Source organism: Pan paniscus, chromosome 4, assembly GCF_029289425.2.
Source record: "Pan paniscus chromosome 4, NHGRI_mPanPan1-v2.0_pri, whole genome shotgun sequence".
Classification (NCBI taxonomy): domain Eukaryota; kingdom Metazoa; phylum Chordata; class Mammalia; order Primates; family Hominidae; genus Pan; species Pan paniscus.
Genome location: NC_073253.2, coordinates 52,507,725 through 52,534,309, shown reverse-complemented (window position 1 = coordinate 52,534,309; position 26,585 = coordinate 52,507,725). Strand labels below are relative to the sequence as shown.

General features: G+C 40.4%; 2 protein-coding genes across 2 annotated transcripts in view; one reads left to right on the top strand and one right to left on the bottom strand.

The window, feature by feature from the left end:
* Window positions 1-26,585, top strand: part of ZSWIM6 (zinc finger SWIM-type containing 6) — a 211,207-nt gene that overhangs the window by 41,220 nt on the left and 143,402 nt on the right. The gene's annotated exons all lie outside the window — the stretch shown is intronic.
* Window positions 1,168-26,585, bottom strand: LOC100976074 (large ribosomal subunit protein uL3-like). Its single transcript, XM_063604441.1, is given in 3 exon segments — window positions 1,168-11,607; window positions 12,241-14,944; window positions 14,946-26,585. Coding segments are annotated over 2 exon segments (1,374 nt in total). The 5' UTR covers window positions 16,049-26,585; the 3' UTR covers window positions 1,168-11,607; window positions 12,241-14,673.

Here is a 26,585-nt window from a genome sequence, read left to right as displayed (position 1 = left end):
TGCTTAAAATCTTACTGATTTTTCACCATTCTTAAGGCCAAAGTCTAAAATTCTTACTGTTGTCTACAAGGCCCTTCATCATCTGGCCCCACCTACTTCTTTAATATCATATCTTACTCCCCCCCGCTCTTCAACAGAGAACTTTTTTTTGATATCTAAGATTTTTAGCATTAAAATTACAGGGTGTAGTAGAAATGAAAGTTTAAAAATATTGCTTGTAAAATTATTCTTCATTTTAATGTATATTCATAATTAGCTCACTTTATGCATATGTGTCAAATGAGATAGTTTTTGTGTTTATGAACTGTAAAACATTAATGTAAAGTATTGTTTCTCTTTACTTTTTGTTTCTATCGTGCCTTTTGCTTTCATCTACTTGATGAAAGATACTATACATGTGGTAATAATTCTGTAGGAATGTTGGAGTAGAATGGACATGATTTTCTAATTTGGAATGTCCTTTGAATGGAAAATTAGAAAACAGTCCATAAAATAAACCATTATGTTAGGGGTGATATGTTCAAAAGAAAAGATTTTTCCGGATCATCTGTAGAGGTCTTTTTAAATTCTTTATGCCTGTGTCTTTAGCTTCCATTTTAAGAAAACATGGCCACCATAGAATTGTTTCTTATTTATATTTAATTTATGGATAAACTCAGGGAATCTGCTATTTTAACAGTACTTTTGACATTCATACATTTTTCATATAGCCCTTCTGTCTGTAGGAGGGAGGTTAATGCCAAACACCATTATTACCTGTGAGGAAGACCATCATCTTGTGATTGGACCCATGCTAATGAAATATGAATGCTCTAGTTGAGCCATGAATCACATCATTTGTACTTGGTGGAGCAAAATTGCCAGCTTTTTATTTTATTTTATTTATTTTATTTTTTGAGACGGAGTCTCGCTCTGTCACGCAGGCTGGAGTGCAGTGGCCCGATCTCGGCTTACTGCAAGCTCCGCCTCCCGGGTTCACGCCATTCTCCTGCCTCAGCCTCCCGAGTAGCTGGGACTACAGGCGCTCGCCACCACGCCCGGCTGATTTTTTTTGTATTTTTAGTAGAGACGGGGTTTCACTGTGTTAGCCAGGATGGTCTCAATCTCCTGACCTCATGATCCGCCCGCCTCGGCCTCCCAAAGTGTTGGGATTACAGGCGTGAGCTACCGCGCCCGGCAGGGTTGTTTCTTAAAGGTAAATAAGCTCCCTAAATTTGTCTGTAAATTGGAAGTAACTCCAGTGAAAATGCCAACAGGAATTTTTTTTTGGCTTGACAAACTAAGGCTAAAATTAATATAGAAATGAGCATACAATAATAGGAACACCATGAAAAAGAAGAGTAATGAGAGGTGGGACCAAGTCTATAAGATATTAAAGGATAGTAAGCTACAATAATTAAAACTGTGTGATGAAGGCACATGTATAGATCTAGATCAGTGAAATAAAATATGAAGACAGGAACCTGGAGACCGCAGAACACACAGAACATGATAAAAGTGGCATTTTAAATCAGTGAGGGAATTTATTCAAAGGGTGTTGGGATAACTGGGTAGCCATCTGGAGAAAAATAAAGTTGGATCTATAATTTATACCTCCACCAGAATGAAATTTAAATGGATCAAACTTTAAAAGGCAAAGTCACAAAAGAAATAGAACTAAGCAGGGGAGAAAACTTTTATAGTTTAGAATGAAAGTTTTTTTTTTTCTTGACATGAAACCCTGAAGCAATAAAAACAACAAGATTCATAAGTTAGATTGTATAAAAAATAAAAGATTTTGCATACTTAAAACTACCACAAGCCACTTTGGGAGGCTGAGGCTGGCGGATCACGAGGTCAGGAGATCGGAGACCAGCCTGGCCATCATGGTGAAACCCTGTCTCTACTAAAAACAAAAAATTAGCCGGGCATGGCGGCATGTACCTGTAATCCCAGCTACTCAGGAGACTGAGACAGGAGAATCTCTTGAACCTGTGAAGCAGAGGTTGCAGTGAGCCAAGATCACACCACTGCACTCCAGCCTGGCGACAGAGCGAGACTTCGTCTCAAAAAAAGAAAAAAAACCCAAAAAACCCACAAAGTCAAAAGACAAGTTTGAAAAATGTTTACAGCTCCACAAAGATAGACAAATTTCCTTGATGTATGAAAAATGTCAACAAACCAATAAAAAGACTAACAATTCAGTAGAAAAATGGACAAAGAACAAATATGGAGATTCATAGAAATGAGAGATAAATGTACATGATGAGAAGGTGAGGTGCTCACTTGATTTATAAGAGAAATGAAAATTAAAACTACACCAGATGCCATTTTTAAAAAACCTATTACATTGATAAAAATAAAAATTTAGCAAATTGTTAGCCTGAATGGGGAGATAGGTACTTGAATTTTGTGTGGGAATGTAAGTTAGGACAGTCTTTATGGAGGATAATTTTATAGAATCCATCAGATTTATAAATGCACAGACCTATTTGACCCAACAATTTAACATCCAGATTTTTATCTTATGCCAAACTGAAATGAAGAATGGCCAAGTTTTATTGAGGCATCATTTATAGTAGCAAAACACTGGAAACAAGCTAAATGTTCATTATAGAAGACTGGTTAAATAAAAATTTGTCTATCCAAGATGGAGTAGCATGTAGTTATTAAAAAAGAATAAGGAAAATACTGATAGAGGATGATGTAGATATTAAATGGGGAAAAAAGTAAAACTCCACAAGATGTAAAACAGTATATGTGTTTTGCTGCCGTTTGAGGAGAAAGGAGAAAATACAGAAATATTTATATGTTGCTTATGTATGCATACAACATTTGTGGATGGATTCACAAGAAAATGGTAGCCTTAATTTACCTTGAGACAAACTGCTGAGGGACAAGGACAGCCTTTAATACCTTTTCAGATTTTTTTTTTTTTTTTTTTTTTGAGACAGGGTTTTGCTCTTGTTGCCCAGCCTGGAGTGCAATAGCGTGATCTCAGCTCACCACAACCTCCGCCTCCCAGGTTCAATCGGTTTTCCTGCCTCAGCCTCCCAAGTAGGTGGGATTACAGGCATGCGCCACCACGCCTGGCTAATTTTGTATTTTTTTAGTAGAGATGGGGTTTCTCATATTGGTCAGGCTGGTCTTGAACTCCTGACCTCAGGTGATCTGCCCACCTCGGCCTCCCAAACTGCTGGGATTACAGGCGTGAGCCACCACACCTGGCTACCCTTTCAGTTTTAAGCCATAATAAAAATTACATGAAATTGGGCTGGGCACGATGGCTCACTCCTGTTATCCCAGTGCTTTAGGAGGCTGAGGCAAGAGGATCACTTGAGGCCAGGAGTTCCAGACCAGCCTGGGTAATGTAGCGAGACCCTGTCTCTACAAGAAGATAAAAAAATTAGCTGGGTGTGGTGGTGCGTGCCTATAATCCTAGCTACTCAGGTGGCGGAGGTGAGAGGATTGCCCGAACCCAGGAGTCAAAAGCTGCAGTGAGCTACTGTGATCATGCCTCTCTACTCCAGCCTGGGCAATAGGGTAAGATCCTGTCTCTGAAAAAAAAAAAAAAAAAAAAAAAAAGAATGTAAAAAGATAAATAAAGAATAGTTTGGAAGTTAACATTAAGTCTGTATCTTCAGTTTATTACTTCAGAAATGTTTTTCTTACTGCAATTTCAAGGCTAGACCTCGTGTAGGGAAATCTTTTTGTATCCTGAAAGCAATTTTTTTGATTTGTGAAGTGTTTTATTGCCTCTCTTTTCCTTTAAATCTTTATTGTCTAAACGATTGCACTGAAGTAGACTGTCATCTTAAAATTGTAGGGATTTACTTGTGGTCGAGTAATCCATTGCCTTTTATAGTTTCATTTTTTCCAAAGGGTCTTTGGACGACTAGTTTTGAGTTGAAAACTGTGTGAAGACAAATAATTTAATACCACAAAGAAGTGAGGATCCTTTTTTCTAGTGTGTACTGAAAACAGCTCTTTTAGGAATTTTTCATTTCCATTGGTTTTTGTCTTGTGATATATGTCTTTTCATGAGGGATAAATTTTATTTGCACTCACTGTTTATGGAGTATCGAGTAAAAACTAGAACAAAGCAGAACGAACCTTCCTATACAATGCCTTCCCACAAAAACAAATACCTCCCTCAAAAAATTTCTGCTCTGAACATGAAAATGCTTATCTGCAGCTTGACATTATTAGTATGTCTGAGTCCTAGGGTAGGTAGGAGATCCAGGTATTATCATTCAAAAGGAACTGAAAGTGTGAGCACTCTTTGAAAAAGCACTATTAGCAATGTAAATGCCAAGTTACATCTGATAGGCAAACTCTTAAGCCTGTTTGTGTGATATTTAAGGTGAGAAAATAGTTTTCCCTATTCTTTATGACTTTGAATAGCCTTAGGACTATTTCATTCTGTTTATTACTCTGTCTTCATACTAGATTTCTTTTTTTCTTTTTTGACACGGAGTTTCGCTCCTGTCACCCAGGCTGGAGTGCAGTGGCGTGATCACAGCTTACTATAACCTCCACCTCCCAGGTTCAAGTGATTCTCTTGCCTCAGCATCCCGAGTAGCTGGGATTACAGGCACCCGCCACCACGCCCGGCTAATTTTTGTATTTTTAGTAGAGACGGGGTTTCGCCCTGTTGGCCAGGCTGGTCTCGAACTCCTGACCTCAGGTGATCCGCCTGCCTTGGCCTCCCAAAGTGCTGGCATTACAGGCATGAGCCACTGCACCCAGCCCACAGACAGTCATTAGTAAGTATTCTCTTGTAAGTTTTCCTAACAATTAACATCTGTGTACATTGGTTTTCTTGCTAAACTTAACTCTAATTTTTGCCAGTACTAATATGTAGTATCCACTCATAGTTTTTAGGACTTCAAAATCTGAGTGTATTGGGTATATGGTATCAGCGTCAGCATTCATATGAAGCCTGAGAGTCCTTTCTGTGTGTCAAGTCAGGAGGTGTAGGTGTAGGAAATGCTGATCCAGATAGGACTGTTTGGCACCTAGCAGGTACTCAAGAAATGTTTACTGGAAAATGTTAACTTGAATCAAGGGAGATTATACTGTTATGCACTGGCCATTAAGTCTTCACTGTTGACTTTTGCTCTCTTTGGTTTTTATGCCAGAGATTGCTAACCCCTGGTTTAGAATTGTTACTACAAGCATAAAATCATTCATGGGCCAGGCGAGGTGGCTCACACCTATAGTCCCAGCACTTTGGGAGGCAGAGGCAAGTGGATCGCTTGAACCCAGGAGTTTAAGACAGCCTGGGCAACATGGCGACACACAGTTTCTACTAAAGAAAAAAAAAAGAAAAAAAAATACAGGCCAGGTGTGGTGGCTCACGCCTGTAATCCCAGCACTTTGGGAGGCTGAAGCAGGTGGATCACCTGAGATCAGGAGTTCAAGACCAGCCTGGCCAACACATCGAAACCCTGTCTCCACTAAAAATACAAAAATAATTTAGCTGGGCGTGGTGGCACGTGCCTGTAATCCCAGCTACTCGGGAGGCTGAGGCAGGAGAATCACTTGAATCCGGGAGGTAGAGGCTGTAGTGAGCCAAGATCGTGCCACTGCACTCCAGTCTGGGCAACAGAGTGAGCCTCTGTCTCAAACAAAACAAAATAAAACAAAAAACAAAAATTAGCCAGGTGTGGTGGTGAGCGCCTGTAGTCCCTGCTACGTGTATTCATAAACATTTATTGTTCCTTGTAGTATGTAATATATTTGTAGAATGAGTCATTCTGGGACTTACTTTTTAAAAAGTATTTTCGAAATTCTTTTTTAAAGTGAAAATTATCTTCAGCATTTTTTTCCTTTATGACTCTATTGAATTTAAATAAGGCAAGGTACATCTATCCTACACAAAGCTCAAAGTAACATTATGTGTGTCATGGCTTCATATTAAAGGATGAATAAAAGTACATGCTTGCCTCAGTGGTGAGCAGTTGTCCATAGTTTTTTTTGTTCTGTGACATGTGGCTACTTGGCTATGGAAAACTAACACACAGTATATTACCTCTTTGATCATCAGAGTGATATATTTTTCCCTGTTGTTCAGCTGTAACTCCATATAGTCACCCTTTTGAATGCCACAAGAAGGGCTCTTTTTCCCTTTAGTAATTGAGGTATTCATGCAGTGTGGAGTGAATAGATCCCTCCATCACAGTGCATTATATAGTAGTTTTTTGTGTGGATACATGTAATACAATCCATTCAAAACAAATGTAAAATTTACTAAGGCTTTTCATGTGGAAGTAGAATGCAGATATCTTTCTTGATATAACAAATGAATTTGGTTGTAGCTAACGTGTTGTACTAGTAAAGGTCCACCTGCTAAACTTTTTCTTTTTTGTTGAGGTATAGACAGTAGAGTGATACCGATACATGAGGAAAATGAGAACTGGAATGCAGGCCAAAAGCTGGTCCTTTCCAGATGAATGCAGCCAAGACTAAGTAGCATCATGTTCATCTGATAGACAAGTGTGGCTGGTGATGGCTGGTCCTGCATGCTGTCTCATGCATGCCGATTCTCTCCACACATAGCTGTCAGTCATTTGGTGACAAAATAGCCAGAAAATGCATCTTTAATATTTTGGATTAGAAAGAGACAATCCTTTCTACCTCAACTTTTCTCTGATATTTTTTCAAAGGAATTGAGTAGTCTGCTGCCCCTTGGCATGGTACTCTGATCAACATTTATAATCTTAAGATGCATTTTTATTTATGATGAGGGACTCACCTAGAGTTACATAGCAATTAGTAATAAAATTGACTAGATTCTAATGATGCCAACAGTTCTTTCTTTAATAATTTCTTCAGTTTTCCAAAATAACAGCAGCAAAGTCGTGATGCCTTATGTTTAGAAAGAAAAAATTTGGGCTGGGCGCAGTGGCTCATGCCCATAATCCCAGCACTTTGGGAGGCTGAGGCAGGTGGACCACCTGAGGTCAGGAGTTTGAGACCAGCCTGGCCAACATGGTGAAACCCCCCTCTACTAAAAATACAAAAAAATTAGCTGGGCATGATGGTGCACTCCGGTAGTCCCAGCTACTTGGAAGGCTGAGGCAGGAGGATCGCTTTAATCTGGGAGGTGGAGGTTACAGTGAGCTGAGATCGTGCCACTGCACTCCAGCCTGGTTAACAGAGCAAGACTCTGTCTAAAAATAAAAAATAAATAAAAAAAGAAAGAAAGAATTTGGTGTTTAGAGTGCATGGGGAAGTAGGTAGGAAATTAGGGAGCTAATTTATAGCAGATTAAGATACAGAATGTCCACAGAGAACATAGGATGCATTTAAATAACATGCTCAGTGTTATTTTCTTTAATCTCCAAACACCTTTCCAGGTGAAGTTCCTTTAATTTCAAATCATCGAATCTCATTCTTAACCTGAAAGTGGTACAATAAATACAGTGTCCAAACAGTCTGGACACACAGGGAAAATTGTGTGTTATTCAGTGATCATCTTACTTGAAAATGTAACTTACATACTTTTAAAAAATAAGTTTATTGTATGTTTATTGAATTTTCAGATACCCTGTATTTTGCTTCTATTTAGGATTTCCTTTCTTTTTAAGTTTCAGGCATAGTGCTAAAATAACTAGGTACAGTCAACAAAGAGACTAGGCAGCTGACAAGCAGCCCCCACCCCACTGGGTTAAAGATCTAGGCAGCCTGGAGGTGGGAGGATAATGAAAGGCAGGTGATGGGAGTGGAGGACCATGTGCCTGGCTGGCTTTCTCTTTACCTCCAGCAGCTGGCGGTAGTCATAATTGAAATCTTGATCTTATTTTGAGTGAATGAAGACCTGGAAAGGTTGATAAATAAGAATATTTGTTAATATTTCTTATTCTAATCTGGTACCTACTGATGTAGAAGAACTTTCTCTTTTTTTTTTTTGAGACGGAATCTGGCTCTGTTGCCCAGGCTGGAGTGCAGTGGTGCAGTCTCAACTCACTGCAACCTCCGCCTCCCCAGTTCAAGTAGTTCTCCTGTTTCCTCCTTCTCAAGTCCTCCTGAGTAGCTGGGACTACAGGCACATGCTACCACGTCCAGCTAATTTTTGTATTTTTAGTAGAGACGGGGTTTTACCATATTGGTCAGGCTGGTGTCAAACTCCTGACCTCAGGTGATCCACCTGCCTCGGCCTCCCAAAGTGCTGGGATTACAGGGATGAGCCATCACACCTGGCCAGAACTTTTTTTTATACATGCTAATACCTTTTGGGATTGGTTTAAGTAATAGGACATCTTATTTTTTAAAACAAAAAACTTATGCTAACATCAGTAATATTTCTACTGAGAAACACTACTACTTTACTGACACCTAAGAATTCTGCCAGATAAAATGTTGCTTTCTTTGCTAAAACAGAGCTCTTTGATCTTTGCTGGTAAGAATTCTTCTGAACTGAATAAAAGTTTTTAGAACACGCATGGTAGTGAAAAGTATACATAGCCCTTTGAGTCTGGGCAGGGAAGAAAGAAAGTTTCACAAAGGCTAAAACAAGCCACCACTCTCATAAAACCTGATGAACAGTTGAGTCTGAATTCATGAGATTATGGGGTTTAGAAAGTGTGAAGATGGATAGGCGACCAGTTTGGCTTTAGTGAGATTATTGTTTCTGTTTGCTTGGATAAAACTCAGGTGCTGGTGGGGTGACTTTGAATGTTGATGGAATATTAGAACTTTTGTGTCCCCCAAACTGCTTAAATCTTAGGTCTGTTGGACCATATGTAAATGGCCTTCTTTTCATATTCACTTTTTTTGCTCTGCCATCTTGTAAAAATCTTGGAGGAGGCCGGGCGCGGTGGGTCACGCCTGTAATCCCAGCACTTTGGGAGGCCGAGGCAGGCGGATCACGAGGTCAGGAGATGGAGACCATCCTGGCTAACATGGTGAAATCCCGTCTCTACTAAAAATACAAAAAAAAATTAACTGGGTGTGGCGGCAGGCACCTGTAGTCCCAGCTACTCAGGAGGCTGAGGCAGGAGAATGGCGTGAACCCGGGAGGCGGAGGTTGCAGTGAGCTGAGATCGTGCCACTGCACTCCAACCTGGGAGACAGAGTGAGACTCCGTCTCAAAAAAAAATCTTGGAGGAAACTCCTGCAGTCCTGGGGTTTGACTAAGTGGTCTGTGCAGCCCCTTCCATCTCTAAGGTGCAGTGCAGTCTGTCATTTCTAATGGCAGAACTCCATGGACATGGACAACACAAATACTGGTTAATGGTGTTTGGTATATTCTCTTCAAGAAGACAAATATTTTGAGAAATATTTTTATCAAAAGTGGTAAAAGGGAAACATTTTAGAGTTTAAAGGAGTTCTCCCAAGCCAGCATGTATTCCTGGGTTGTCCAGGAAATTCTCGGCTCACTCTTGAGTTTGACATCACCTTTATAGATGCCCATAGTTGAAGCTTAACTATTTCAGGGCGGCATGATAAATGAGAAGAATAATGAAAGGCATCTGATTTGACAGAAAGAACACTTAATTTGTAGTTAGACCTGAGTTTAGATCCTGGTTTTAGCCATTACTACCATTGTGACCTGGGGCCAGTTTTTAACTCCTGTGGGCCTCAGTTGCATTAATTGAGATAATTTGTTTCTAGTATCTTGGCCCCTGCATTAGCATTCTATCAATGTTAATGCTCTTTTCTCTTTCATTGTTTCATACTAGAATGCACATCCTCTGTATAGCACATACTGTCTAACATAACCAGGCAGCGTAGTTTACTTGGCTTCTTCATTGAAAATCCATTCAGTTCTTTTGGGAGGCTTCCCTCAGCCCCTGTGCCCCAGGGTGTGCATAATCCTGCTAGCCATAGTGATGATGTCCACTGGCTCTCTTGTCTTTCGAATAGAGGCAAACACCCCAGACTGTTGGTGCCTGATTGGATTCGACTCATGGCCAGCTTTGGATGTGGGGTTTTCAGTGGGGTTCTTGCACAGGCTCAGGGGGAGAACCCTCCCAATAGCCACACTTCTTGAGGTGGTGGGCACAGGTAGGCATAGGAGGGAATGGAAACAGTGGCACTATTGCCCAGCAATTGGACTATGCTAAAGATGGGAAATATTTGAGTTCTAATCTGCATTTGGTTTTCATATATTTCATACTAATTAGGAACACATTTCAATGCTTTGAAGTTGTAAAAAGCTCTCCTGCATACATTCCAAATTGATGTTACTCTGCCCTGGATATGCCATACATTTAGAGTACTACATCAGGGAAACACAGACCTCAGAAAGACCTTTGGTTTATCCCCAGTGCATCTGTGGACATTTCTCTTCCTGCTTCTGAGTTATTTGCCCTGAGTGATTTGCCTTTGCTTTGTACCTTGTTAGTTTTTTTCTCTCTCTGTTTAAACAAGGATTAATGCTTCCTTTAATTGGGCTGTGGCTGTTTTACATGGATTGGTGATTGCAAAGCTTTTTGGAGCAGGTGTGGAGCAATGAATAGTCTTTTTAATTTCATTTTTTGATTTACATTTTTTTTATAACCACTTCTGCAACAAATGGTGAAACTCCATGGCTACCCTCTTTTTCAGTCAATGGTTAATGGTTTTTCCATACTCCCCAGCTGCTTATCATGGGCACAGCTGACAAAACCAGAAGAGCCTTTCTAGTAAGGTGAGCTGAGCTGGCATTTGTACAGGACAAAGGACTTTGGTAGAATTAGGGCTTTGACAAAGTGAACAAATGTAAAGGCAGCTGGAAACTTGAGTGTTGCTAATCAGGAATATATTTTGAGATTCTGAAGTTTCCAAAACGTGTGTACTTAAGAAAAATAACCCAACAATGTGTGGGTTAATAGATTTTCCTGTTTTAAAAATCCCTTTGTGTGGGTTTTAAAGATGTTTTTCATACTTTTGAACAGTTTACTGTCTCAGAGAACATTACTAGCTCTCATTTTATTTTTGAGGCTCTTTATCCACGTGCTCCTGCCAAATGCCCTCTACCAACCACTCATTTATGGGCCGGTTCCTTTATCTTTAGTTGTTAAGACTCTTTTCAAGGGAGCCTTTGCCTTTTGTTGTATTATTTATGATATTGATAATGAGCACTCTATAGAGTTCAAAAGGACTTGTTCTGATTATTGAGAGTTTACTTCTCTGCTGGTAGTTGCTTATGTCAGAAAATAGCTTTCTATGGTAGATTGGCCATCTGCTTTTGGGAGAAATCTACACTTTCCCCCAGTCAGCAAATGGATAATATCAGTAATAAGATACAGTAAATTGGCTGCCCCAACCAAACAGCATATTTATATGTTGCCTGAAAACTAGGGTTGTGTCCATTCCATGTTCTCTTCCATATCTCATGCTGATGAAACTTATGATTATTTTAATTATCACCCCTGCACTAAATAAAATAATGGGATATTTCAAATGTAAGAAATTGAGAAAAAGGGCCATGCGTGATGGCCCATGCCTTTAATCTCAGCACTGTGGGAGGCTGAGGCAGGTGGATTGCTTGAGCTCAGGAGTTTGAGACCAGCCTGGGCAATGTGGTGAAACCCCATCTCTACAAAACATATAAAAAAGTTAGCCAGGTGTGGTGGCATGCACCTGTGGTCCCAGTTACTTGGGAGGCTGAGGTAGGAGGATTGCCAACTTGGCAAAACTCTGCCTCTACTAAAAATACAAAAATTAGGTTGGGCACAGTGGCTCATGCTTGTAATTCCAGCACTTTGGGAGGCCGAGGCGGGCAGATCACCTGAGGTCAGGAATTTGAGACCAGCCTGGGTAACATGGTGAAACCCTGTCTCTATTAAAAATACAAAAAAAAAATTAGCTGGGCATGGTGGCGCATCCCTGTAATCCCAGCTACTTGGGAGGGTGAGGCAGGAGAATTGCTTGAACCCAGGAGGTGGAGGTTGCAGTGAGCCGAGATCATGCCACTGCACTCCAGCCTGGGTGACAGAGCGAGACTCCCTCTTTTGAGGGGGGGAGAAAAACACTTTCCTACTACCTAAGTTTTACAGAAGTGATATTTTACCCTTTCTCTCTCTCTCTTTTTTTTTTTTTGAGATGGAGTCTTGCTCTGTTGCCCAGGCTGGAGTGCAGTGGCAGGAACTCTGCTCACTGCAACCTCCGCCTCTCGGGCTGAAGTGATTCTCATGCCTCAGTCTCCTGAGTAGCTGGGATTCCAGACACCCACCATGATGCCCAGCTAATTTTTGTATTTTTAGTAAAGATGGGGTTTCATCATGTTGGCCAGACTGGTCTCAAACTCCTGGGCTCATGTGATCCACCCACCTCAGCCTCACAAAGTGCTGGGATCACAGGCATGAGCCACCGTGCCTGGCTAAGTGCTGCTTTTTAAATCAGTTGTGTGTTTGTAAAAGTCTATACTCTAGAACTGTAAGGCAAAGCACTTAACGCATGAAACACTACAAGTGTATTTAAAATTGTTTGAATTAGTGGCCTGTCAAAGCTATCCTTTGAAAAACAAAACAAAAAACCTACAAAACCACCTCTACTTTCTCCTTTTCCTCTTGGAAGTTGGAACAGTTCACATTTCAAAACCTTGCTTGAGCTAAGTTCTTAAAAAACCTTGAAAAGACTTACATCAAGTGCCGCATACTGTTATAAAGGCTTTACATGTATTAATTTATTTAAAACTTCCAACAACCCTGTGAGAGATAAACCAAGGCACAGATACTAAGTAATTTGGCTTTGGCCACACAACTAATAAATGGCAGAGCTAGTATTTGAACACACAGTGGCTCAAAAATATCTATACTCTTAACTGCTTTGCTGTGTAGTGACTGAGAGCTTTGAGTTTTCTTGGATCAGAATTGTGGCTTTGGGCATTTTGCTGCAAGGAAACCTTAAAATGGAGATCCATTCTGTTTGCATCCATTGTTTGAAGTAGGAACAATTATGAAATTAGACAATTTGATAAAATTGTGGAATTTTGAACTTAGTTCATTAGTCATCAGAAGGACTTTGCCTTTAATATGGTTTTCGAATATTCTAGATCAGTGTTTCTTTATTCTTTGTAACTTAAAGATCTGTAAATGCATTTTGGTGTACTGGGACACATACCTGCAAACACATTCAGGGAGAAGAAATGAGAGAAGAGATGAAAAATGCTGAAAGTTACCACGTGCCAGTGGGATTTTGGTTTGTTCTTTCACCTTTGAGGGCACTCTGTAGGGCTTCCTCTCACCTAGTTGGGGCTTATCTTTTTGGGAAGGTGCTCTCTCACCAGAGACTTGTTTTCATGGTACCACATTTGTATCCTGAAGTACAAATATACTGTACTTTTCTTGATGCTTTAAGAATCCTGCAGCTTGGCCGGGCGTGGTAGCTCATGCCTGTAATCCTAGCACTTTGGGAGGCTGAGGCAGGCGGATCACAAGGTCAGGAGTTCGAGACCATCCTGGCCAACATGGTGAAACCCTGTCTCTATTAAAAATACAAAAAATTAGCTGGGCATGGTGGTGGGTGCCTGTAATCCTGGCTACTCGAGAGGCTGAGGCAGGAGAATTGCTTTAACCTGGGAGGTGGAGGTTGCAGCCAGCCGAGATTGCACCACTGCACACGAGCCCAGGCGACAGTGCAAGACTCAGTCTCAAAAAAAAAAAAAAAAAAAAAGAATCCTGCAGCTTGACAGAAAAGCTGGGAAAGCGAGAAAGTCTTCAGTGATTCAAGGTCTAAATGCATTTGGAAATTATCACGTGGACCAAAAAATCTTGAATCTCAGAATACAATTTTGACAGATTTATTATGTGTTGTGTGTCTGTTTGCTCTGTCTTTGTGTTGGTCTTCCTGTGCAACTGTCAGTGTTGTCAGTAGAGGTTATAGCAGGCCACAGATATATCTTGATGAGGACATGCTGGGCAGAGAATAATTTCTTAGCCATGTGCTGTATATTCATGAGCCTTGATGTACAAAAGAGTGCATGTAGTTTTTGATCTGGGAATAAAAAAAGCAGGTTCTCTGACCAATCTAGGGAATTTCTGTAATGAGAACATGTCATTAATGACATTTCCTGAGGGCATCTGCAGCATGAGACAGAATAGAATTTTTCTTTCTTTTTTCCATTTGCTATAGAGTCCCTTTCTTCATCTTCATTCCATATCTCCTTTCCTTTTCTCTGTCAGCCTGCCTGCCTATCTGCCTGCCAGCCAGTCGTCTGCCTGTCTACGTATACATCACACCTTCGCAGAAGTATTCATGGGCAGCTATTCTGCTGTAATGATATTGTGACATTTCAGAGTAATCTACCATATTTGTTTTTTAAAGTTCATTTTTTTCTGTGCTATTTATTTTGACTAAGAAGGTTGCTGTAATTAACCCATACTTTTTAATCCTCTTGTGCCTTTTATAAGGAATAAAATTACTAGAATTCAGAAATAATGTAACTAGCATTATACTCAAATCATAATTTTTTAAGATTAGATACCTTCAGATACCTTATTCCTCCAATATTAAATTTGAATCTATGACAGAAATATTTTTAGTGTTTTCCAAAATATTTTTAAAGTGAAAATGTAAGTTCTCATTTGCTTGTACTGTCTTTTTCCCGCTCCTCCTTGAATTTGCCCCTTGCTCTGGAGAGCCTACAAAAGTTAAAACTTTTGTGAATGAGCATTGTCAGAATGCTATCTCAAAAATGGTATTTTTTTTTCCAGTGGAAAATAACTTTTAAGACCCCACCAGCTGCAAAAACTGTTCCTGGCATTAAGCTCCTTCTTCCTTTGCAGTTCGGTCTTTCTTGAGTGGTGCCATGAATGCTGTCTTCTCCTCCATGGTCTGGAAGCAGCCATGGCCAAACTTTGAGGTGGTGTCAATGAACTTAAGGTCAATCTTCTCCAGAGGCCGCCGTTTGGTTGGCACTGGCAAGGACTTGTGAAGGGTGAGCACTTGCTTCTTGGTGTCCACCACACAGTCTTTCAGCATGACAAAGTCATTGGTCACTTCACCATAGTGGACAAAGGCCCCCAGAGGGTGGCTTGTCAGACAGGTCATAGTCAGTGGAGGCATTGTTCTTGATCCGTTTGCTGTCCCTGACAAAGTATCCCTGGCTGATCTTATAGATCTTGTTGATCTCAGTGCTGTGACAGTAACCTTTCTGCCAAATGCATGCCACAGGTAAGGCCACAGGGGCAGGATGCTGTGCCCCAGTACAGGCCACTTTGCACAGGCCTCGATGGGTCTTGTGGGGTAGCTTCTTGGTGTGCCAACGACTGGTGACCCCTTTGTAGCCATTGCCCTTGGTCAACCTGATGACGTCGATCATCTCGTCCTTCTCAAACACTTGGTTCACAGGTACCTGCTGCTCAAGCCTCTCGTGGGCCCAGTCCAGCTTTTTGGCCATGGTGCCTCCCTTTACCTGGATCTCCATCAGGTGGGCCTTCCTCTGGTGCAGAGGAAGCAGGCACATCTGGGTGTAGGCAGTGATGCAGATGACTTGGCGGTACTTCTTCGTGCTGCTGAAGTCCTTCTCCAGCTGCTTCTTGCCATCCTCATCCTGACATTTCTTGCAGTACTTGGTAAAGGCCTTCTTCTTAGATTTATGCCGGTTTTTATAGAAATGTCTCTTGCATGCGTCGCTGATGTGCTCAGCGAAGACAGTATTGAAGGTCTGGAGGCCTCGAGGGGTTTCCACGAAGCCCACAATGTCCACAACCACCATGGGTGGTATCTCCACAATGGTCACAGCCTCTATCACTTCCTTCTTGTTCACCTTGGATCCTGGGCTGTCGACTTCCCGCATGATGTTGGTCATGCCAGCCTTGTATCCCAGGAAGGCTGTGAGGTGGACCAGCTTGGAAGGGTCATCCTTAGGAAAGCTCTTCACCTTCCCATGATGCTTCCTGCTGCGCTGCTGAGGCAGGAAGCTGAGGGACCCATGTCTGGGAGCGGAGAACCTTCTGTGAGACATCATGCCATCAAATCCTACCGGTAGAGCAAAAAATGGTATTTTCAAAACTTTTTGAGCCAGGGATCCTCTTTGCCATCCAGTGGGCTTGTACGGGTCTACCTTCATTTTGTGTATATTTTCCTTCAAGATTGTATTTCCCTCATAGATTGACATGCATTCGTGTTTTGACATTGAAAATTTGATGAAGTACTTCTTCCAGATAGAACTAAGAAAACTGTGACATTGATAGGGTGGCTGGAGTGTTATGTGAGATATCTTTATGTATAGATACTCTAACTTTCAATGTTGTGTTTTCTAGTTGTGTTGATGAATTTGCAGTGATGAGTCTATAGCTTTCTGCTGATTTCTCTAGTAGTATTGGAGAAAGACGGAAAGCAACACATGGTAGTTGCATCCAAACTGGCTACAGACATGCATCTATATACCTTTTTCTCCTGTATCTTTTATCCTGTAAAGTGGTGTTTGTGATGAATATGCCTGTTGTGGAATATGTCTTAAAAAATTTTTTTTAAATGATTATATGAAAATCTATCTTTCTATAGGGAATTCAGACAACACAGAAAATTGTGAAGAAGCAAAAATCACAGTTAACAGTTTGGTGAGACAGGAGTTGTCACTCTTAACAGTTTGATAATATGCACGCATGTGTGCTCACATGCACATACCAAAACATACACACGTGTCACTCTCATGATATAATGTGAGTGAAGTTATATAACTTCACATTCTGTTTACCGGCATTTATTTATTTATTTATATTGAGATGGAGTTTCGGTGTTTTTACGCAGGCTGGAGTGCAATGGCGTGATCGCAGCTCACCGCAACCTCCGCCTCTCAGATTCAAGTGATTCTCCTGCCTCAGCCTCCTGAGTAGCCGGGATTACAGGCATCCGTCACCACCCCCTGCTAATTTTGTATTTTTAGTAGAGACAGGGTTTCTCCATGTTGGTCAGGCTGGTCTCGAACTCCCAACCTCAGGTGATCTGCCCACCTTGGCCTCCTAAAGCACTGGGATTACAGGTGTGAGCCACCGCGCCTGGCCCATCAGCCTTTATTTTTTAACTCAATACTTTGGCTGTTTTCTCATGTTAATGAATATGATCTAAAATGACCATGTTGTGTTCATATATATATATATATATATATATATAAAAAATCTGTTTCTCAATACCTTTTTATTTTTATTTATTTATTTATTTATTTATTTTTTGAGACAGAGTCTCGCTCTGTCACCCAGGCTGGAGTGCAGTGGTGCGATCTCGGCTCACTGCAACCTCCGCCTCCCAGGTTGAAGCGATTCTCCTGCCTCAGCCCTCCCGAGTAGCTGGGACTACAGGCGCACACCACCACTCCCGACTAATTTTTTTTTTTGTATTTTTAGTAGAGACGAGGTTTCACCACACTGGTCAGGCTGGTCTTGAACTCCTGACCTCATGATCCACCCGCCTCGGCCTCCCAAAGTGCTGGGACCACAGGCGTGAGCCACTGCACCCGGCCTCTCAATACCTTTTTAATAGGTATTCAGTTTTTCACTATTATGAACAATTCTACAATAAACATTATTGGTGTATTCATCTTGCCCGGTTACATTCTGAGGGCAAATTTCTAGTAGAATTGCTTATATAATTTTATTTTACATATAGTTATGCTTTATAGGAATATATTGAGAAATGTTTAATTTTTTTATAGTCAGCACTCCCAGAAAGCTGATAATTTGTGCCTTTAAAAACCTACTTTTAGGCCGGGCGTGGTGGCGCATGTCTGTAGTCCCAGCTGCTCAGGATGCTGAGGCAGGAGAATCACTTGAACTCGGGGGGCAGAGGTTGCAGTGAGCTGAGATGGCGCCATTGCACTCCAGCCTGGGTGACAGAGCGAAACTATCTCAAAAAAAAAAAAAAAAAAAAATCTACTTTTAGACGGAATGTACTGTGCATCCAGTAGGGCAAAAATCATTCAGATTGCTAGACTTGAGGGTTCTTGGGTCTGGTTTTTTGTAAATTTTTTGTCTTCTTCTTTAGGTCTTTTCCAGATATGCGGCTTTTAATCTACAGGGGGCTTGGAAACAATATAACCAACCTTATTATATGATGTATAAAATAGAAGCAAGCAACCCCTGAGTCAAAGTATATGGAGTGTTCTAGTGCTAGGGGTGGGATAGGAACATTGTTGGCTGGTTCAATTTTGCATAGGTAAGGACTTTGTTTTAGTTTGGGGAATATTTATATTGATGCTCTGTTTGATTAAATTATTTCTATTACAGAGCAGCCATTTATTGATGAATATAGGAGACAAAGCCATATAAATGGAGATAAAAGGCAAGCTCTTATGATTAAAAGAAAATTCCCATCCTTTAGGTTGCACCAGTACTCCCAGGAAGTGCTAGTGCAGTGTCTGCCTCCTCACTCCTTCCTTGTCTGGCACATCCCACTTGGAGTGCTCCTTTTTGGGAGAGTGTGCCCTTGTCTCTGGGCATGTGCCCTGGGCTGTCAGGCAGTGTCTTCTCCAGGGCTGGGAGTGAAGACTCAGCCAAGTCCTGACTGCTTGCACCCTGGCACCCCCAGCATGGGAAGAATTCCCTGGCCTGCTAAGCAATATTAATTCTTCCTCCAGTATTGACTGTTTGATTTATACCAGCACTGGGTGAGTCCTGGGAATTCAGAGCTGACTCAGACCTTTTCCCCATCTTCTTGGGGCTCACTGGGTGGAAAGTAAGATGACTCACATTAAGTACCCTCTGAATGGTGTATATGGTATATATGAGGGGGGAATTATCAGTTCTTCCTGGGGATCTGTGAAGTTGTCCAAAAGAGAAAGGGACACTTGGATTCAGTAATGGCAAATGAAAGGAATTAACAAGGCAAATACTGTTAGGAGGGCTTACAGGTGGTTGGCCAGAGGAGGGGGTATGGAAAGGCATTCTAGGCAGCAAGTAAAGCTTGTGCAAAAATGGAGTGTGAAACAGTTACCCCCTTTTTCCAATTCAGATTCTGCACAGCTGCTACAGGGGGTACTAAGTGTTAGAAGAGGGTAGTGCAGGAGAGGAGATGGCAGAGGCAGGTCAGACCATAGTGGACGTTGTGTGCCGTGATGAGGAGTTGAACTTGATCCTCTGGGGACAGAAGACTACCATCATGAGGCTTTAATTAGCTCTGTGCTTTGATTTATGGGCACAGTCATGATGAACAAATGCAAGCCCATTGTGCTCATTTTGGGGAGTTACAAAATCACTTTTATAAGTTAGGGGATGTGTTAAGCATTAGTACCAAAGGGGGTACATTTATAATGCAACTCATCCTCCTTTCAGTGCTCTCATGGCCTGGAAGGTGAGCAGAAAGAATCTTTTAATAAAGGGGGCACAATTTCAGTCAGATTGTGTAACTTTTCAGTGCTAAGACAACTTCTCTAGGTGGTCCAACTTGGTGAAGGTATAAAAGTGTGTTGGTGGGGGGGCACTGGGTGTGTCCTTGCCCAGTCTTGCCTGACAGACCAAGAGAGGACAGACAGCAGGCTATGTAAAGAGTAAGAGCAGTCTTTGTGCGGTGCGAAAAAAAGGCCATTTGCTGTGCATTGATTTTTTTCCCCCCATTCATACCTGTACACAGAGATGGATCTATCAGGGTGTCATGTTCGAATACTGAGTTAAGCAATATCAGAGTTAAGATAAAAATCAACGGTTTAATTGATTAAATGAGCACAGGGCTAAACACATGATGATAGCTCAGTAACTGATTTTTTAAAAACATGAGTTTAAAACAAAATGGATATCAAAAATTGAAAAACACTTGGTTAAAAATTTCTATGCTGCTTTTTGATATATCAGGAAAGATTAATATTTATAATTTCTAATTTATAAATTAAGACATTCTATTCACTTGACCTTTTAAGCAAAGTTTTTATAAGTAAGCCACAGTAGGCCATGAACTACATTAGTTATCTGATATTAGAGTGTTCTCAGAGAATTAATTTTTCTACAAAATTATTTAGATGTAGTAAAGAAAATTGCTTTACTCAGTGCGGGTGGGGGTATAGTGGGCTGTTGACTTTGAATACTTTATTAAGCTCTACTTTTTTTTTTAATGGGAGGTATTGATTTAAGGCATTCTAAATCATTTATTAGATCAGTATATTGCTTGGAAACTAAAAGATCTGGAGAGTTTGTGCTTCTGTACAAGTCTACAGATAAACCGAGATTGGAAAGTACAGTCTGGTGTTTGGAGGCAGACGTGATCTTGGGCAGGGCGAACCAGAAGGCTGGGTTTGGCTTCTACTTACACCAGCACTGCTAGCTGTGGGCTTTGGATCTATTACTTTTCTTTATCACCTTCATCTTCCTCATTTGTAAAATTATCCCAGCAACACGTAACCTTCCTGACCATGCATATTTATTTTGAGAATTGAATGTTTTTTGGCCAGGCGCAGTGGCTCACGCCTGTAATCCCAGCACTTTGGGAGGCTGAGGCAGGCGGATCACAAGGTCAAGAGATCGAGACTATCCTGGCCAACATGGTGAAACCCTGTCTCTACTAAAAATACAAAAATTAGCTGGGTATGGTGGCGCACACCTGTAGTCCCAGCTACTCAGGAGGCTGAGGCAGGAGAATCACTTGAACCGGGAGGCAGAGGTTGCAGTGAGCCGACATCGCGCCACTGCACTCCAGCCTGGTGACAGAGCGAGACTCTGTCTCAAAAAAAAAAAAAAAAAAAAAGAGAATTGAATGTTTTCATTCAAATGTGAATACAACATTGTATTTAACTTGGAAATTCTGAACAAATGTAAGATGGCAGTGTTGGTGGCAGGTTCTTTTTTCAATGGCATAGTGTCATATTTTAGTTTCATTCACATTGGCCTGGTTTAAATAGTTTACCAAGGTTGGTGGGTTATCTACACTTTAAAATTAATTAAACATTTTAAAATTAAGTTTTTGGTTAAAATTTTTACCTGTTGCTAAATAAAAAATATAAGAAAACCAGATTTTTTTGGGAGAAAGGGGAGTTAAATGAATTATCCGTCTAATGTCTTCCAAATATTCCTTATTAAATTGTTGAAGTGGACATAGTTATTCTCTTAGGAGTATTATAAACATAACAACAATAAATTTGTTTGCCCTTACAGAGTTTAAAATGATTGTTACCAATTTACAGGTTAGGTAGGGAACTGCTTCTCAGAGAGGGTAATGACTTACCCATGATTGTCCCAATATTCAGCAGTAAGATGTGGTACTAGAACTAAGTTCTGTTGCCATATTGTCAATATTTGCCAGAATTTGTTTGTTGTACAAAATAACCAGGTTTTTCAGTTTTGGACATTGGTTTAGACTCAATCTAAAAACCATTAAATTAATTCAGGCTGTACCTTCCTGTCCCCCAAAAACATTATCCCAGTTATGTGTAATACTGTATATATATCTAAAACATCTTATACAAATGTTTTTATGTAATCAAAATGAGTTTTCTTAAATTTAAACACATTGGATTTACCACTGATAAATTTGATTTTAATCAGATTCACCTTGAGTGTTATATTAGGGAGTCAGTGAAGTGCCCCCAGGGGGTGGCAATCATGACTATAAATCCTCATTTCAGGAGAAAAATGGCAGTTTGTTTTTGTTGGTCTGCACGTGCTGTGAATCATCAGCCCTGCAGTAGGGTCCTCCAGGGACTGTGGCATGCACAGCCCATCAGTGACAGCCAAGCAGTTGTGAGTGACTTTTTTTTTTTTTAAGAGGCAGGTTACTTTATTTGTTTTAAAAACATGAACCTTTAAAAGAATTCCAAAAGTAGCACACACATTGAAAATTATAATCAAACATACTAAAGGAAAATGTTAAATGACTCCTAAAATTTTAGCATAGAAGTAATCTTCACCTAAATTTTGAATTAAATCTTTTGTTGTGAGTGACTTCTGAAGGGGATGGAGTTCTTATTGCCTTTTTAGCTCACTAACTCCAAGTGTAGAGAATGGGCTTTATGGTCCAAATCTACTTAATCCACGTTGAGAGGGAACAGAAAAGGAGTTTGGTCGCAGTGCCTAGCACAGAAAGAAATGAAATTTACCTATTAATGTAACTATTAAGAGACTTCCCACTTTACCTTCAAAACAAAAGGAATATCATTTTCATGTCTATACTTAGTCTTCCCTGCTGCCCTGTAAGCCTCTGGTTGCAAAATAGAATCTCAATAGTATTTCAGAGAATGGGACTTCTTGCCATCTGATACCTGTGAAACTCTTAAGTGATCTTGGGCCCTGCTCTCTTGCTGTGGTTCCAGTTGAAGTGTGGAGTCTCACAGCAGGGGTCCCCAACCCCCGGGGCCATGGAACCCTACAGGTCCCTGGCGTTCTAGGAACTGGGCCACACAGCAGGAGGTGAGTGGCAGGCAATTGAGCATTACTGCCTGAGCTCCGCCTCCTGTCAGATCAGCAGAGATTCTGATTCTTATAGGAGGGTGAACCTTATTGTGAACTGTGTATGCAAGGGATCTAGGTTGCACACTCCTTATGAGAATCTAATACCTGATGATCTGAGGTGGAACAGTTTCATCCTGAAACTATCCCCCTACCCCTAGTTCATGGAAAAATTGTCTTTCATTAATCGGTCCCTGGTGCCAAAAAGGTTGGGGACTGCCGCCTTTATAGCATCAGCTCTCCTTGAGCAACTAGCCAGGCAATGTTGTATAGTGTTTAAGATTTGGGAGCCTTAAGTTCTGCATTTGAATCCTGGTTCCAGCACTTAGTAACTCTTGACCCTGGGCAAGTAACTTAATCTCTTGGAACCTCGTTTTTCCTTATCTGTAAAATTCAATAAAATATTTATCAAAGTGCTTAAAAAATGCATAGCACAGTATTGTGGTACCTGATTAGCCCCAGCAGAGGTTCATTACAATTTTGATTTTTAGGATTAAAGTAAACATTGTATAATTTCAGTTCTGAGAATAAATTTCTCTGAGTTATGAAGCAAACTGAATTTGTGTATTGGTGTCATTAGGATGCTTTTTAGTGAGAGAAGGAAGGATGACCTTGAGCTTATGGCGGAATGGTAGGGCAGGGGGCTGAAGGAGAGCAAGTTGTGTATAGTTGTTTTTTTTGTTTTTTTTTTTTTCTGAGACAGAGTCTCGCTCTGTCACCCAGGCTAGAGTGCAGTGGTGCGATCTCTGCCCACTGCAACCTCCGCCTCCTGGTTTCAAGTGATTCTCCTGCCTCAGCCTCCCAAGTAGCTTGGACTACAGACGCATGCCACCACGCCAGGCTAATTCTTGTATTTTTTTAGTAGAGACGGGGTTTCACCATGTTGGGCAGGCTGGTCTCAAACTCCTGACCTCAGGTGATCCACCCGCCTCAGCCTCCCAAAGGGCTGGGATTACAGGTGTGAGCCACTGCGCCTGGCTATGTATTTTTTTTTTTTTTAAGATAATCAATGTCTATTATTTGAAAAATGTGTTTTATTTGAAAACACTGAGTTTGTCTAATTATGGATTAAATCCTAGTATGTGACTTCATTGAGAAAATTACTAACATTGGCATTCCAGTTTGTCTCACATACTGAAATCTCCTCTTTATTTACCAGAACAGATTCCATCTCTGTCTTTTGACTGAGGTGAAAACATAAGACCTTCTTTTGCCTTTTCCACAATCTGTCAACACCTACTGAGTTGGACAGAAGGTTTAAGCACAGTGAGGCTTCATCTTTGTGTTCCTGAGGGACCAGAATCCTCTGGTTACAAAGCCCTCAGAGCTAAATTCTTAGTGGGGACACATGTACAGTATCAGTGTACATTCAGGGTTGGTGTTTCTTTGGCTATCTGAGTAACTTTGAACATTACAAAAAGAAATGAAAAACAATCAAAATCTCTTGTCCTAAACACTGTAATTGGTTTCTCCAATTTCTACTTCCCACGTCTGAATGAACTTGTAAGAAGAAAATGTTTCCTCTGTAGGTGACCTGGTCAGGTTGGCCTGATATCTGGAGTGAAAAGATTGGAACAGAGTAAAGAGCACAAATCTGGGACCCTGGAAAACTGCCCTCTGGTCCTGGTTTTGCTGTTTAATGATTGTTATAACTAAACAAGGCAGTTTGCAGATCTGGCTTTAGTTTTCCTACCTGTACACTCGGGGGTATAGATGATCTCCAGAATTAGGGAATCACAGGGTTGGAAGTAGCTTTGTGCAACCTTCCTGAGGGGCATGGACATGATCTTTGAAGCAGTCTTGACAGGTTGCCATTACATCTCCATTTGTCTGTGTTCAGCCTTTGCTTGGCTTCCACTCTAGAGATGGGGAACCGCTGGTTTTCAAGGTAGTTTTGAGCAACTTAATATTAGGTAGCTTTTCATAGTGTATGCATTCCTTGCCCTCCTGTAGTCCTAATTCTATGTTTTTCCTTTTTTATGTGACAAATCTTTAGATATTGAACAAGAATTATGTCAGTTCTCTTTCCAGTTATGCTGCAAAAGCTCTGTCTGCCCTCCCTCCCTCTTTGATGTGATTTCAGACCCTTCACAATTATGCTAGCTTTCCTGAAATGTTCCAGTTTTTCATTGCCACTTTAAAAATGTGATTCTCAGAAAAGCATATAATACTTCAGATAGGAAGTGAGCAGCACAAGGCATGCTAAGAAGGTTTAAAAACTGTAATTTGATGAGTACAGCCCAAGTTGATTTTTTGTTATTGGTTTCTTTTATAGACAGCATCTGTCTGTGACATACTTGATGTTTTATTTCACATGGATTGATTGCTCATAAGCAAGGCCTCATGTTATAGATGGGCAGCTTATTTTTTTGGCCCTTGGCAGTGCTTTATATTTTTTCTTTTGTGGATTATTTTATATCTGCTCCTTGTTCTGCCTGTTGAATCCTTCTGAACCTTTCATCTGCTCTGGGAATTAGTGATCCTGTCAGGCTGTTGTCTCCTTATTATCCTTACTGATCATACCTTTGAGTCCATCCCAAGTGGTTGATAAAAATGTTGACCAGGGCAACATCAAGTAGAGGCTCTTGTGGTAAACTGCTGAGGTCTTTCTGCTGTCTTTACATTTGACTGGTGGGGAACCCTGACAGTGTTTCCAGGCTCCTGTTGACAATGTGTTTTTATTCTTGGTTAGATGTAATTTAGATGTAATTTGTCTTGCTCTGAAGTCTTGAACTCAGTTTGTTTTCTCATTAATTTATCGTCTTCTGTTTTGAAAATTCTGTATTTGTTTTTATGTTTATAGACATTTGGATTAGTGGTGTTAGCTATTTTCCCCCCGACAATTATTATGTTCTCGTTAGCTTTTGTGTTGGTGGTCTTTACTAATACTGCCACCAAGCCCTCACCCATCTTTTCTTTTCTTTTTTTTTGCATTCCTGACCTGGAGTGCCTAGTACTGAGTGATAAATGGGGGTTGGGATGGTGGTGCTGGTGGAGCAACAGACGGAAGAAATTTCTTACATTAAGAAGGCTTCCAGTCTTTTTTCCAGAGGTAGTGCTACAAATACATGCCAGGATTTTTCAAAAGACTGTAACTTTAAACAGTTTAAGAATATTCTGTTGGAGGTAAAGTTTAAAAAGCAATTCATAAAGAGAAACATACTGAAGTCTTACTCCAGATATCCTGATGGATGCTGTATGTTGAAAAATTACATTTTAGAAAATAAAGGGTATATAGATACCCTTTATTATGAGGTTTCATAAAATATCTCATATATTATGAGGTATATGAGATAGGTTAAAAAATCTGAATGACATTTACCTGACAAATAGCTAGTAAAAAACATACTGTATAAGAATGTAATGGGATAATGGTGCATCAGAAATACTACATAAATTATCTGTCTAAAGAGAGGTATCCAGATTTGACATGGAGATAGTTTATAGGGTAGGCCACATCTGCATTATTGTGTTTTGTAACTTGTTCTTTGTAATAAAATTTACTTAGTTGCATCAACCTATATGACCTTTCCTTAATTTGATATACTACAAAAGAAGCTTTAGCATAAATGTTTTCAAAATAATATCACTGCCCAAATGTCCCATTAAGCCAAGCATTTTATGAATCAGCAAGACCAGTCTCCTCTCCCTGCTGTCATGTCTTTTGTCCTTCCCCTTTTCTCCCTCCTGCCAAGTACTTGCATATCTGTGTGCTTATGTTAGCAGCATCCACACTGATACCTGTTCTCTTTTTTTTCACCCTAGCTCCAGGGGTAAAAGGAGAGACTGAAAAAAAAATATTCTGGAAGTCTTAGATATGGGATAAAATTCAAGGAAATGATTTCTTATCATCTTGTCACCTTTAAAATGTCGTTAATGGAACATGTACATCCTGAGTTTGTAGATATTTCTGTGTTTGGGATGCCTTTTAGTGTAAAGTATCAAGCAGCAAATAGAGCACACATTCTGTAGAATTAAAGAACCTTAGAAAAGATGACTATGAAAATTTTAAGTACATTTAGGGGAAGGAATGATTCAATGGAGAGAATGAATTTGAAGATATATCCATAAATGCTTGAAGTTCTAATGTGGTTTTTAGTTACAGCAGATCTTTTAAAACTACAATGGAATTTTGCCATTATGTCACTCATTACAGTTGGAATTCTACTTTAACTAGATTTGTTTTCTGATTTATATGAAACCTTAATTGCTTGAAGTATAGACTTAAGTTAAAATTTTGTAGCATGGATTCCAGAGATTCTAGTTTGTTTTTTTTTTTTCCCCAGGAAGAAAAACAGGAAGTAC